At 40.7% G+C, this 15,513-nt stretch overlaps 1 protein-coding gene across 4 annotated transcripts; it reads right to left on the bottom strand.

Annotated features, from left to right (window-relative positions):
- Window positions 1–1,445: 1,445 nt before the first annotated feature.
- Window positions 1,446–14,587, bottom strand: LOC111249336 (nucleosome assembly protein 1-like 1). Of its 4 annotated transcripts, none has more exons than XM_022803077.2 (7): window positions 14,314–14,587; window positions 13,982–14,111; window positions 11,809–12,179; window positions 7,980–8,158; window positions 7,037–7,398; window positions 6,019–6,093; window positions 1,446–3,073 (listed from the first exon to the last, which is right to left on the bottom strand). In XM_022803077.2, the coding sequence occupies exons 2-7, from the start codon at window positions 14,079–14,081 to the stop codon at window positions 2,988–2,990; spliced, it is 1,173 nt and encodes a 390-aa protein (XP_022658812.1). In that variant the 5' UTR covers window positions 14,082–14,111; window positions 14,314–14,587; the 3' UTR covers window positions 1,446–2,987. The 4 variants fall into 4 exon arrangements, with proteins under 4 accessions (XP_022658812.1, XP_086843749.1, XP_086843748.1 ...); XM_086987623.1 differs by having other exon boundaries at window positions 11,809–12,150; window positions 14,314–14,585; XM_086987622.1 differs by having other exon boundaries at window positions 11,809–12,086; window positions 14,314–14,582.
- Between the last annotated feature and the right edge of the window lie 926 nt (window positions 14,588–15,513).

The raw sequence follows: 15,513 nt of genomic DNA, 5'->3' as shown, positions 1-15,513 counted from the left end.
AAATTGTTCGATATCGCAAGTAGCTAGGCTATAAAAAGCCAGAAAAGAAGCCGCTTCGGATCATCTCCTGCGTTCTTTAAAGGAGAGCTGGCTCCCCGGACAAAAATAGGCCACTGAGCCGAAGACTCGGCTAAGCCTACGTTGAATCTACGGATACCAGATAACCACATCGGCACAATAGGAACACATACGATGGACGCTGACAGCGAATGGCTAGCAAAAAAGCAAGCCTTTTCATGTTTGCTTCTGTCGATTGCGGAGGCAGTCGGTAACACAGTCAGTGCCATACGCGAGTTTTCCCATTGAGCCGAGCAAGCTAAACATGATCAAAACATACAAACTGACAGTTAAGCTGGCTCAACATCGGTGATTCGCGCCTGGTCATCGCAGTGCAGCATTCGGCCCACCACCTGTCCCGGACTTTTAGTCAATTTTGGTAGTGGCACGCGCCGTCTGCGGATTGCATACTTGTGTACATGAAATCTGCGGAGGGGCTTGGTTTGTTCACGAAATTCTTAGCTAGCGTTTCGAAGCGAGCGTAGTTCGGTTGACTGAAATCGTGATATCGCGAGAAACCAAGAGTTAAAAATTTTGCTTCAGAATCCATAGCGACATGTAATCGTCTACATTTTATCTATTTAACTTTTTTATGTGATTGTTGTGGTGTACAAGTTATTTAATTACACAAGTTAACAGATTGCTGCTCATGAGCTGGTGGATTATGAAACCTGGCGGACCTTCAGAAGATAGGATCACAATACTGATCCACGGCAATAGAAAGCAATTGATCTTGTAAATATATCATTCTATTTTAGTTTCTGCTAACAAATCGTTGCGAAGTTTCGTCTACAAACAGAAATATTAATCAAAACGCCACAGTACTATTTGGTTCAACAACAACAATTTTAGTTCTAGCTTCGGATTTTTGTTCGATTATATATACTTGATTTGCTCATCATTAAGCAAAAAACAACTGTTACACTGTGTATTAAAAATAAAAAAAAATACTGTAAAAAATAAATTGGAAAAGCAATTTTAGTCAATAGGAGGTACCATATGATATGAGGCTATGCATTCCCATAGGGAATTAAGTGTACTGAGATAAAATACGCAGTGGAAAAGATAATCTATGGATGTATTGTTTAACGCTTTTCCCTGCTATATAAGTTCTGATAAACAAGAATTAGGGTACTTATTTTTCGAAATAGTTCGATTTATCTGTTCAAAAAACCTAAATTTGCTGAGTCTTCACTAGATGCGTAGTAGATGCATAGTAGGCGAAGTATTTTTGCATTATTGTTGTAACACTGCTGACTTCTGAGAAGGGCCACATTAACAAAATCCAATCAACAACAGGGCGAATTCACATGCTTGGACTGTAAATCAGATTATTACACGGCGTGTTAATTTACCAACGTACCAAATACAAACAACACATATGCATGTAACAACGATTGCATTCCGCCGACGCAGTGTTTATTGATTATTTATTACGCAAAAAATAACATTGTTGTGTTCTATCCTCAAAGGAATTATTCGTGTCTCATTCCATGTGGTTTATTACTTCACGTTTCGTTTTGCTCATCGTCTCATTGCTTTGCTTCTATGCGGTCTAATGTTCTGTCATTTTCATGACATTTTCACATACTTTTTTCCCATTATTTCATAATTTTTACAACGTTCACCACGCGGCACTGGTACACATGAGTTAGGCTTGACAACAATAACACCGTCGTGCCGTTTCAACGAAACCTCGACAATCTAGCAAACGCCTCAGCATAGCACCAGCTTCTCTCAGCGGCACTCGTGCCCGTGGCCAGAGTCCTGTGATTCCACAGGAAGGTTTCAATCACTACCGTGCTTTGTTGTTGTTTTCCACTCATTCATTTTGCTGTTGTATACTTATCATATCTTGCGCATCCGCCCGTTAATGGATCCGCGTATCGGGGTATTGACTGTGTTACTGTGTCAATAGAGCGTAAGCTTAGGATTTATCGAGTACGGTTAATTATCGAAAACAACGTATCCTCGTATGGTATCACCAAGCGTTGTATTGACATCATCATACACTATTTTATTAATACAAAATGCAGGCAATCATTATAATGAAAATAATAGTGTCTTTGCCGCCTTTCAAATAGAGGGGTGAGCTAACTCCAAATTCGATAAACTCGTCTGCACACTTCGGAATACAAACGAGTATAGGTGCTATGAGAATTGTTCAGTATCGATGCATATTATGTGGAGAAATGATCAAAAGACTATTAATGAGAACAAACGCACCTTGCTACATAGCAAAACTGTAACAATTGGAATAATAACAACAATAGTTGAAAGAATGCGTCGTTAATTAACCAGACTTCAATGCAATGTTCAGCTATCCATAAACAAGGTGGACTGTCTAATTACCGCAGTAATGCCGAAATGATGTAATTCAAAACTTGGATACAAATTTGCTTGTCAAAATGAGAGGGGAAATTTTGACCAAAAATATTTTTTTCTTAATGATATTGTCAATGTTGATTGAATATAGATGCATCCGTATTTTATATATGAAAAGTCTCGTTTTATCATATTCTACAACCTACTCTTTTTTTTTATAATAATCCACAAAGTCTTTAATATAATAGACATTGGCGAAATACAATACTTGTAGTGGCTCTTGCTGCGTATTTGAGCAAAATCACATACGTCAAAGTCACGCTTTTCCCTCGCATGTCCTTATTGATGCATCAGGTAAACCTTCCTATTGGTACGGCAACATTGTTGTTAAGCTTGTTGCCGTTGGTATTATTGCTGATAGCAGGCCTGACCCGCTTTTCCGATGGCGCAATCTCATTTCAGTTCCATAATCCTTACTGCCAATGCTGAATGTACTGGACTTGGTTAGCTAAACCGGCGTAGCTCGTCTCAGCAAGACTTAAGATCCTCGCATTTCGCATTCGTCGCAGCATACCTATATTTATCTTTGTCTCTAATGAAGTCCTTTACTGTTGCTTGCACTCCTGCTGTTGGGCTGCAGCCTTACGCAAGGCTTTCTTCGAAGGCCTGAAATCGGGGTCGGCCTCTGGGTCTAGAAGAAAAAAATCATGAGTTGGTACGTTGTGGGAGATTATTGGGAAAGTTGAGCTTGCTGTGAGTTGGAAACGGTGGCATTCACAAAGTCTATGTGACATCGAATGATTTTTGCTTTTCTCAGCCTTCATCTCATTTTTGTACACGAAAGTTTGCTTTGCTGTGAAAATCGATAAGAGTAGATTGGAAAAATCAAAACAAATTTGAGTGCACTAATAGAAAAAAGCCAGAAAAAAAGAGCTACTAAGGGGTCACTACTGTACTTAAGCCGTAAAATGGACCAACATGATTGGTCAACTTCGTATCCCACCACCTTTCCTACTAATTAGACCCTTCCACAAACAGGAGAACTACACGACTTCAGATGATTTGAAGCACCAAAATGTCGAGTAACGAGAGTCAAACTGAGAGCGAGAGAGTTACGAAGAGAGCGCATTAACAATAGAGCGAATATCATTTATGAAGTGCTGAGATCAGTAAGGCGTTGTCAGGTTAGACAGTATATATATATATATATATATATATATTGGGTATTTAGTAACATACACGTAGAAACCTGACTGCTCAGCATATTGAGTAATAAAGCATGATGTAACCTGTAGCAGGCGAAAAGATAGTATGATCTTCTAAAGATCTAGAGAAATTAATCTTGCTGCAGTAGATAATTGCACGATAAATTTGTTGTGTAGATACGTTGTTTAACTCTTTGTAGTGTCTGCAAAACTTCTGTGCGGACACTACAAGGCCCTCTATATCTTGAAGGCAAAACTTAAGATTCAACGCGTTCTTCATTGAATTAAATTAGCTTATACGCCACCCTATTTACTGCGCTTATAATTCGCACCACTATTGCATATACCATTAAATCGAAGAATAATGTGTATTCATTAATCGATTCTAAGTAGAGTTAACTAATCTTACAACAGTCGTTACTAACATACCTAACCTAATCCTGGTAACCACGAACTATAAAAAGCTGGTAAAATAAAGGGAAGGCTAATTTCATGCAGGGAAATCGCGTGCAATGAACAAAAAGTGATAAGCTGTGAGTCAATAATTATGCTGTAAGATCACAGAAGTAAGAACGCATCTTAGCAAATATAATCTCACATATTTTATTAAATAACCATAATATTAAGCCATATATATATATATATATATATATATATATATATATTTATATATATGTATTTATATATATATATATATATACACATTATATATAAAGATTTATAAGTTGGCTCTCTTCCTGACGAGTTGAATCAGCAATCGCTCATTCTCAAAGGATGTATACGGTTTGTTTGTATGACCTTTTCCTATATTGTTATCACCGCAATAGCACTATTATGATAATCAGCACAGAGAACAGAGTTCTAATGGCGCCAAAGACCGTTGTAAACACGACGGCATGGTCAGGGCCGCTCGTATGAAGCAGCGTTGGTGATATCAATGTCGTTTTAGATTGATAGTACGGACTCTGATTGTTTTCCGTTCATTTTCAGCGCACTTTACATCGCATTGTCTCTTGACGGCTCTTGACGAGCATAAATGGGAAAAGCCATAGTATATATATATATATTACTGTCATTAATACATGACTTGATTCATGCAGTGTATGTAACTGAACATCAATATTGAAGAGAAATCTATATCTAGGAGAAAATACATCAGAAAACCAAACGATAACACCAAACGATACCAGCTTAATAGGAAAGAAAGGGCAGCAACACAGACTAAACTATTATATGTAGATAACGAGACAAACAATTACTAATTATATATATTCATGTACTTAACTGTATCAACCTACATGTAATAGGTAATGTCGTATATTTATGCGTCGAAATACGTAAATATGTTCATAAATATACTGAATCGTATTCGTCTAATAGTGTGGTGTATAACTTCGCTCTTAATTTTTTTGTGAACACTCATTCTTAGTCTAAAATATAGTCTGTCAAGAACATGTTGATAATTACCAGTTTATGAGCTGTTGAGATGGAGAATTTGTCGAACTTTCTTTCATTATATGTCTTCAAACAAAATTAGAATTAAAAAAATTTGAAAGGCTGATAAATGTTATGATAATTCAAGTTTTTTGCTTTTTTTACGAAAAGGTTGGCCGACTATATTTCGATTCTGTCATATGTCGTATGTCCAAAATGTAAGCACGGTAAAAGTAACATTATTAGGATTTTTGGTCCTCCACCATTATTCTGCTCGGTAGAAGTTTATCTCTGGATTATATCACAAAGGCGACATTCGCGTGCGCTCATTGAAAATAACAACAATGGTAATAGGCATCAAAGAAACAGAGGCAGGAACCTTTGATGCACAGTCATTAGAAGTTCGGAAATAATAAATTACAAACTCGAATGAACAGAATGCGACTCACTCGTCCTCCTCAAAACGAGCCTCAAATATCACTCGGTACCTAGGTTATTCGTATCTAACTGTTTGATTAACGTCACCTACATTCGAAACCGACCTGTCAACAGGCCGGGCCATTCTTTTATAATGAAACTCATACTGAGTAACGATAAACCACAGCGTAATGTAAACGAATTAGTATTTTTTTATCACCAAATATTATATGATAAAACTATGACGACTCGCTTGATTAACGTCATGTTGCTCAAACTCCAGGTTAGATATTATTCCGTTGATTAAGTGTTGTAAATTGATATATTGAATATTGGTTTACGTTTCCCTAAAATTAATCCCATATTTTCTGCCTCTCGCTCTCTCGCTTTCTCTCTCTCTCGCTATTACAAACGTTCCATCACAATTCCACTGGAAACCCGTACAACGTAGTTGAATAATATCTTGTGTGTGGATCATAGGATACGATTTATATATATGTATGTATATATTGCCACCCGTTGCTTGTAGTAATTGTCCTCCCTCCTAATCTTACTGATTGTGATATGTCTGTCTACACACCGGCGTCTTCGTCGACCTCGTCCAATTCCTCATCAATTTCTTCCTCGTCGTATTCGTCGAACTGGGCTAGTTCACCTACAATCATAAAACAAGCAAACTCCGTGTTGACACACGCTGATGATACGTATACTCGATAAACTATAAAGCTTACATTATTGTTTCGAAATCTAACAAGTGCTTGGGAGACCCTGGTAACAAAAACAACAGCAGCCTGCTAGCTACCATTATAAAACAAAACATTATGAATACAAAAAATAGAACTTTTTGATGGACAAATATCAATTGGCTCAAATTATTGCTTAGCTCTTGCAATGGCTAAGGAAATAGAAGTAGCTGTTTGCGCGTTAATTCGTTGGCCTGTCGTTTAAAAGGAACTAAACAATAAAACAAACCCGAAACTCGTCGCCAGACCGCACCTAATATGTTAGTCTTTCTAACTGAACATGAGCCGTTAGCCTATTAGTTATAATTCAGCTGTCAAGTCAATTGTATCTCTTTGGCGGAAGTTTGCGCCGATTAAGGCAATCAAGTTTTGGTCACTGTGATTATCGAACTGTATACTTTAAACAGCTTAAGTCAAACCAGGGTCAACCTTTCGGACTGATCTATCTACGCGATACTTTTGAATTTGGATTGAATGCAATTATTTTACTGGCGCCAATATAGAAGTATAGCGCGTAGGTTAAGCAGTTAAGCCAAAACATTTTAGGTCGTTTTCTCCTACTTCTTTTGGCAAAACAACGTCGAGAGTCTTAAGTGAATAAGACTAAGCAGCTATGTCGCAATCCACTTCAAAACGACCTAAGACTTGTGTCTTAATCTCGAAGAAACGAAACAATGATTGTCACCAGTCAAGTGATACATGACTTAGTAAAATAATATGTGGAATAAGGAGAAAAATTTCAATAATACAAACTGATTGAGCTAAAAAATACACTCTAATTAAGACAAACTATTATATGCTGCTGCTACGCAAGTGTGTGGGATTCACTTCGCCGAAGATGGAAATGCCGCTGACCTGTGAAGTAGAGAACGGCGCGAGGTACCAGGCGCTCACGAAAGAATGATCCGAGAGTGATATCCGCGTGAAAGGTCTCCGCAAGGTCTTCTTCCATGTCTTCGCTATCCTCAATCCACTCTGGATGTGAGAAGAAATTGAAGAACGAGTCCGTTTGCACCGTTTTCGTGACGGTGCGCGTTGTGCCCGTTTTCTTGTTTTTCTGCTTTTTCGAAATCTTTCGTTGTGTAACGTTCTTATCATCACTCTTCCAATCGATTTTCATTCCTTTCATAGCGACAATCTCCGGTCCATCGAAATTGAACGGGTCCTCGTCGGTCGGAGCGAGCTTCAACTTGAACTCTTTCGTCAAAATTGTGTTGCTGAATGGACAAAATAAACGATGAGCAAAGATTAACCAACGTCAAGCGACGACAAAATTCTACACGAACGAATATTTTGAGCCTTGGTAATGATCCACTCAAATTGACCAGCATAATGATGCCTGACATAGCCCAATTCGGTAACTCAGCCGTGGTAGCCCAGCAGATTCTTGCTAAAACTGAACCCCATACAAGGTATGGTAGGGACCCTTCAATTAAAACAAATTTTATGTCACCTAATTCAAATTAATTGAGCGATAGAAAGTACAAATATACTAAGACTGACCTCCGATAGCTGCAGGTTTAGCCAACTATTGTGATGGAAATTTGCCTGCCTACTCCTGTCGCATTTACATTTCAAACATTCCTCTTGCATAAATCTTCGGTAAATAGCAAATTTTATAATTTTTTGACATATTTTTTACCATAGCCCAGACAGCCTTACCCAATATACAATACTAAATGTGGTAGGTTATTTTTCGCTAATCTAAGGAACTGCACAGACGGTCCAGTTGAATAGAGTGGAATTGTGTACAAATATACGCACAGGCAGACGTACCCTACGTCAATGTTAGCCGTACCTGAAGTATTCGTTAGGAGAGAAGTGGAAATGCAGCTTGAACGAATCGATATTGTCCTCGACAACGACATCAGTGAGGTGCTCAAGGATGGGCTCATCATCTTCCATCACGAACTCGTGGATACCGTCAGCAACGTTCTTCATGCATGTAAGCCAGAACGACGGGACGCCGGTGACGGACTGTTTTGTGAAACAGCAAGAGGTAGACAAACAAGCGAATAGGTTAGCTGGAGCTAAGACGTATTAATAAATACGCCTTAATTACCAAGAACTGCATCTACCACCTCTCATTGTCCTTACGAAGATACAAGCAACAACTGCGAGTTTAACAGTAGTAAATTGTGCTTGATAACTTTTGCATCAGAGTAATCACGATACAGTAACTGGCAAATAGGCACTTCAATTTCAAAATGTTATTATTATTATACCCGAAGTATGGATTCGAATATTCCAGCGCACTCAAAGATTCTAAATATATGCGAGGCCTTGCTGTGACTTTCAATTAATGCTGGTCAATGCCCCACCCTCATTAATACGTTCGAATTTTCCAAGCCCCTATCGGCCCAACCACGCCATGCGACTCCTGTTTCTGGCGCTTCACTGGAAGAAGTAACTGACTTGCATGAAACTCAAAGGTTTAAGTAGGCTTTGCCTTCTCTATCGACGCGACAGAAAATACGAACAATCGTAGGTGACAAGTTCTAGAGATGTTTTCAGTACAGGCATATCAATAAGGCTTACGGCCTTCGACACGTTGATTCAAGCGAGGAAAGTTAATTGGCTAGCGCGACACCTTTTGCTCAAGTTGTTGTGCTTGAGAAGTTTCAACATCTAATCAGAATTTGATAGATAAGGATATTTTTCTAAACAGAGTGTAGGCGCGCAATAAGACGAACTACTACACATACAGAACATGTTGACAATGCATCTCAACCGGTAAATGTCCTAAAATGCGACGTCTAATATACGGTTGCATCAACAAGGAACGAAAAGCAGTGATTAACGTAAGATTGCCTGCAGAATAAACCTTGTAAATCAAAAAGGAACTAGTTTGCATCGAAATAGTTGTACAGTGCCTATCGGAGTCCAAACGGGGCTATCATTTTGTTAAAAAAGCACAACCATTACAGCAATTGTTGCCAGGCCGTTTTGCACTGTCACGGTAACAGAAGCCAGCCTGCTCCGAAAGTAGCGTAAAGAAACAGTCTCTCTTATCTACATCAAGTTCGGTTAGAGCAATGATCTTAGTTTACGAGTAAACAAGTTTGCTTGCAGTGTTAATCATACACTTATAATTACACTTCAAGTGATGTTTCAATGACTGAGGAATACCAAATATGAATTTTTCAAGCGCAAAGCTTATCCAAAAAACGCAGGATATTACGAGTCTTCAAGTTCACTGCAAGAGATACGCAACATCCATGTTGTCAAACCTAAGCTAAAAAAATCTCCGAAAAGTATATGCAACGGTTCATCATTACGTTTAATAAATCACTTCTGTTCCAGTACGCACGTTTTTGATAGGAAGGGCAATACCGATAATAATGGCTAAATAGGCACTGCATTGCGGACATTTAGTAATACATCGGTAGTACCAGCCAGGTCAGATGAACGGATTATTTGCCCTCCCTGCCCGCGTCCACTCGAATCTGTTTCCATTAAGTGGTCGGCACAATGACTGAAGAATCGTAAAAGTTTCCATTACACAAAATCGTCACAAGGTATCGTTTCGTTTCTCTTTAATCCTACCTGGGTCATTTTAAGATTTTAGTTATCTGAGTAAATTGCCACTAAATATAATACTATTGACATCGGATTACCCCTTCGCAGACTAGATTATCGCAGATTAGTGCAAGTGCATCTAAAGCAAAACTAGGAGACTTGGAGACATGAAGAAAATTGGAGTTTTGTTTCCTTAATTATAAGCGTGCTTAGTATAGCAGCGCAGTTTTACTAGGACTACAAACCTGTAGAGTTGATAGTTTCTGTTGCCATCGCTTAACGACTTCTATACGTTAATATGAAGATGCACAATAAAATGCATGCGTACATGCATCACAAAATACTCGAAATGCATGCATTTTAACGCAGACATTAGGTACTATTTTTGGGATGAGATAACCTATAATTTACAATAAGGCCCATGAAGCTTACGATGAACCCTTCCTTCGACTTTTTTGCAAATGATTTAAGAGTGATTAGGCTCCTAATCGAATTGATGTGCTCCAATATTAATCAGCTCTATTCTTGGGTAGGTCGGCAGTCATGCCGCTTATTGGTGACGTCGTCACATCGGCGTATCAACCCACACAGCAGCCATGTGTGTCCGATATCCCTACGTACTAATAACAGCTGCTGGCAATTGATGCTAGTACTGCCCGTGCAGCGGTTTACTGCGCGATTATGTAATCATTTATCCACTCCCTTACCTTAGACCGACTTCGTTATCGGTAATGCTATTTACTGTCTAGCATGTTACTGTGTGTAGCACAAAGCAACCGAACCACCGATGTTCTCTACTAGCCTTGCGCGATAATACGCCTAATAAGCTACTTATTCTCCATTCCCATTGGTAGGAGCCTGAGACTAACGAATTGATTAAAAATTGACTAATGCATCTCCCAAGTCAACTGGTTGAGACGTGTGCGTGCTCCACGTGGTTATAAACTGCGAACACAAGAATCAGGAAGGTAAGACAGTCATACCAGGCGGCAGGCAGCCGTAACGACCCGGGCGACATATAGCGATCAGTATCGTTGCAAGGAAACAAGCGGAGCTTACAAAAGGGTACGAGCTACTGAATAAGTGAAAAAGGCACTATTTAGAAGATCCGAATTGACGTACTGAATTGATAGGGTCTCACGGGGCACGCAAGTCCTTGCTAGGAACAAGAGCAGCAGCAGCGGCGGTAATAAAAGCAAACTCACCACCGTCGCCACGACCATGACAACATTGCAGCCACTATAAGGAATCGCGCGATGCTGTCCAATGGCGGCCGCCAATCACGGCTGCGCGCTCAATAGCTGCTATTATCGGATAAACACTCGATGTGCCTACATTACGCGTTGCTGCGTGCCTCGTTCAGCAACTAGTAGTATGGCGAAGTATAATATACGACAACAAGCTTTGGACAACATAAAAACGATCGATGAGCACCAGTTAGTAAGACCTTACATGTCGACAGAGGATAAACTAGCGTGCGCGAAACGCGTCTTTTTATGTACTTGCACGTCGCCACCATCCTCGGTGAAAGAACCTATCATCATGCTGACGTGTCGTATTGAGACGCTTCTGGCAAAAATTTTACTATCGGAAGAGTGAGCAAAGTAAAAAGGATTGGCAGATTCGAGTAGATTCGCAGGTCTGATGCAGATTCGAATAGGTCCAAATGATCCGAATTTTATACTTGGTGTTAGTGCCGATAAAAATTGCCTCAGAGGGCTGATTCTTAGGAGCACGAAACCAAGTATACATTTTTCTACGTTTACTAAATGAACATATCACCGCAACATTACAGGAACCGGGGAAGTTGTCTACCCATTAAGTAATTGCCCGTTTCCTTTTTGCATCGTGAAAATAACAAAAATTGAAGAAAAACTGAAAAATTGAAGATATTGCATAGGACATTGAACAGTCACTGGTAACTGCATTCTGAAAAATTCTACAATGTTAAAAACAATAATTCATTAACAATAATTCATACGTATTTGTATATAGACCTGTATATTTGTCTATGTAATGCCACATTCAAGTACGGATCAATCGGGAAGTGCATTATATCCTTAATTATCAGCTATATTGATTGTGCTCTTATCAAATATAATACTTACCGCATCGTCGATGGTTACTTTACTTAGGTCGGCAGCTAACTCCTCATTCGGCTCCTTATACTCGCATTCGCCAGCATCCGGTTCATGTTTGCCCTCGACGATATCGCGCCGTTTGCTCATCAGCTCATCGTATTTGATGTAGAACCTGTGCTCGAGCTCAGCAGCCTCTCGGTAGAATTGCCCGTGCAGCTTGAAGTACTCGACCTGAAGCTTCTTCAACGCCTTGATGCGGAGCTTCACTTGGTTCGGCAGCGAGGCGATATAGTGCGTCGGAGTTCCTATCAACGAGGTGAGCTTGTTGGACATCATTTTCACGAGACCGGGATCGGTCAAGATACGCACCTTCAACGGCGCCAAATCGTCAATCGATCCTAATCAAAATCACATTGCACCAAGCGAGGTGGTGCATAGCACAGTGGAGTGGAACAACAAAAACACCACACAACCACACAACAGGCACATCTCTACAGTCTATGCTCTAATAGCAGCAAGCACACGATAACAGATAACATACCATGGCAGCGGGATTAAGGCAAAAAGCGAAGTGTGCTATGCCAAAAACACTAGAAGACAAAAAACGCTGTGTAAAGCAGTAACACGAAGGAAAACCGGTGGACGGCAAAACAGGGTATATCGGAGTTCTAAATTACATCTCCAAGGTGTTCGACTCTTAAATGCAATGTAGTGTGTTTAGTAATCGCCGATTTTTGCAATAACGACACCTGCATATATATATATATATATATATATATATATATATATATATATATATATATATATGCAAATGTCGTTATATATATCTAAACACGGAACTAATAAATTATCATAATTATTTCTTCCCTTGGAAAAATTTTGTCCCATTCGTCATCTAACGAGTGGTGAAGTGGAGACAATAAACCTTAAAGCAGCAACCTTAAAGCAGACTTATGCCTTTTTCACTAATAACAGCTGGTACGTTTTCACAACGCTCCAGCAAGGCATCCATTCACCGAGAGACCAATTATACGTTATATAAGTATATTATAAAGGGCTAAAGAAAGTTAAAAGAGCGTTGATCCGAAACATGCGTCAAGAACGTTCGACAAGGCCTAGATTTATTTATGCAGTCTTAGTAGAATCAGACGGGTGTGTGTATTAGTACCTTCAAGAAGTGTCTTGGTTCCGCAAAAGAACGCATACACGTCGGGTTGCAGTCTCTAGGATGAAAACTGAACGCGACTACGAGAATTGCTTACTAGAAGCCTAATTAAAGGGTATTAATAATAATAGTAATATTATTATTATAAATCAATAATTTAAGAGCATTATAAAGTGCCGCAGAGTAACGGGTTAGTTTCGCAACGAACTTGCTTTCCAATAATTAGAGAGGAGCAGATAGCGCGTTTCAAATGTGGTAAAAAAACTGAGGCACTAAACTAACTGCAAAGGTGCATATATATATAGACTAGACTTGATAGCCACAATATAGTCGTGAAACAACTTTGATTGGACGCGTTAGGGCGTCTGCGAAGCGAACATTCCACGGGTGCCGCTGCTGTTGTTGCTTAGCGGCAACAGCTCAGAGGCCGTTGAACTCCGAATTGGACAATAAGAAGCCCGCCAGAGATAGACCACATTGCGAACTAACAACGGGTGTTATGCTTATGGCATCTCTTATTAATTGTACAAGAGAAAATTCGCGGCGACAAACTTGCGTTTCAAGATAATTGCATGGTAACGTGAGAAGCGTGCTACGCTGCGAGCAACCGGATGGGTGAGCTTTTCCACAAACACGAGAAGGAAGGACGTACAGCATAGGTACGTGTTGCTGAGCAGTAGGCTAACTACACGTGCATGAAGGCACCGCCCTTCCCGGGAGCACAGGTAGGCAAAGTCGGTTCAAGCCTAGCACCATCGCACAATGAAGGACATGCACACGCGCTCAAGAGGACGTCTAAATTTCGTCACTTTTGTGGCGATTATTCAATCAATGATGAAATCGGATAAACGCGAACGCGTAAAGCAGCCATTCTAACCGTGACACACGTTGATGCTTGATGAATGTGGCGACTTGTTACCACGATACTACGAACTTCGGTCCTAGTAGAGATCGTCTGAGACTCCAAAAAAGGACAAATTTACACGACCAATGATCAAATATCTGACCAATACCTCTACTCGAAATATCGCTTACCATTATCGCCGTCACCATTTTGCTGATCCTGCTTTGATTGCTTCTGGACTTGAAGGGGGGACTGCTGCGCAACTTGGTCTTTCTTGTCGTCACCGGCCATAGCGTCTCGTTTGCGTTCCCGTTCAGTGTTCTTCGTCACAACGTGATCAAGGCTTGTTAGGCTGGGTAAACGTGGTGAGGTTGCAGATTGCTGTTATGGCGTCTGCGCAGAAACCAACAACGAGGGGGACTGGCTAGCAGGCTATCTAAGCACAAGATGTCGAAAAGCTCGTGTAAACCTAGTTCAGACCAACAGCGATATAAACAAATACGGAATCGAACAACTACCAGACCTGATCGTGGCTGTCGTCGATTTCTGACGCCGATATCGTCAAGCCACAACTGCACGAAGGAACGGGTTAACACGAGATGACGGAGCCGTGTGCAGACCCGTGTGAGCAGTCGCAAGCGACAGACAATCCGAACTGACCACGCGAGAAGTACGACACTCTAGCCGGTGGCGCGGTCCACTCTGCTGCAACCGACTGGGAGATTCTATGACACGAGGCCTTGTCTGGCGGCTCGCTGGGTTAGCGGAAGCTGACGGTGTCTGGCTGCGACTGTTTCGGTGTGTCGCTGCTGCCGCCACCGCTGACGCAGCCCGCCATAATAGATACAGAGAGTCGGTTGTGGTCGCAGCGCACCCTTATCTCTGGTTGCTGCCTCTGCTCGAGGATAGGTTGTTTGAACCATGGCGGGATCACACAAGGGCAAAGAAACTTGGGCTGCACTGATGCGTGGTACGATTGTGGGACGAAACAGGCCGTGCAGGGATGAATGTTGTAGATAGGTGCTACATTCACGAGTAACGAAGAATGAGGCACAGCACTCGGGGAAGGGGGAGAGGGAAAAAAGATAAAATTATGTACCAACTGTATACGTATTTGTCTTGGAGTGCAGGCAGTATATGCTAATGGGACAAAGAGCAAGCGTTTGAATAAAAGAAAATATTGCTTCTTTTGTTTCGCTTGCTTTTTTAGCTGTGCAAATATTTGCGTGAAAAATTTGAGTGTCGGCACGGGAATTATCTCAGCTTTCGATGCTGGCGAAGTCTCTATGAACCTGTCGTTATGAAGTTGACCACCGTCTTCATAGGTACCGTACATCGGCAATAGGCTAGCAGGGAGAAACTTTGCTGAGGTCTATGGGATGGTGCTCCCTTGTGTATGAGCGTGTGTGTGCAGGCAATTGAATAACCTCCCATTCTTAAACGTGTAGCTAGGTGCCACTGATGGTACGCTTTTTGGCGCCAAATCCTTTCTAAACTAAATTCGAAATTTATGGTGATACTATTCAACGTCTAACGCTTTACCAAACATAAGCTCAATCAAGAACATGTCTCTTAAACGGAAGTCCATCAACGAAGTACATCTCGGCTCAGTTTTAAAAGGTTGATTGTTTCGAGACAGTGCCGGAATTCGGTTATCGAGCAACCATCGTTTCGAGGTTGTGCCCCGGTTCGCCGGGCGCTGTCACTTTGTGCCGCCCGAGCT

The sequence above is a fragment of the Varroa destructor genome, unplaced genomic scaffold, assembly GCF_002443255.2.
Source record: "Varroa destructor unplaced genomic scaffold, Vdes_3.0 BEIS01000004.1, whole genome shotgun sequence".
NCBI lineage: Eukaryota > Metazoa > Arthropoda > Arachnida > Mesostigmata > Varroidae > Varroa > Varroa destructor.
The sequence above is the reverse complement of the archived record's forward strand: the minus strand, read 5'-3'. Positions and strand labels throughout refer to the sequence as shown.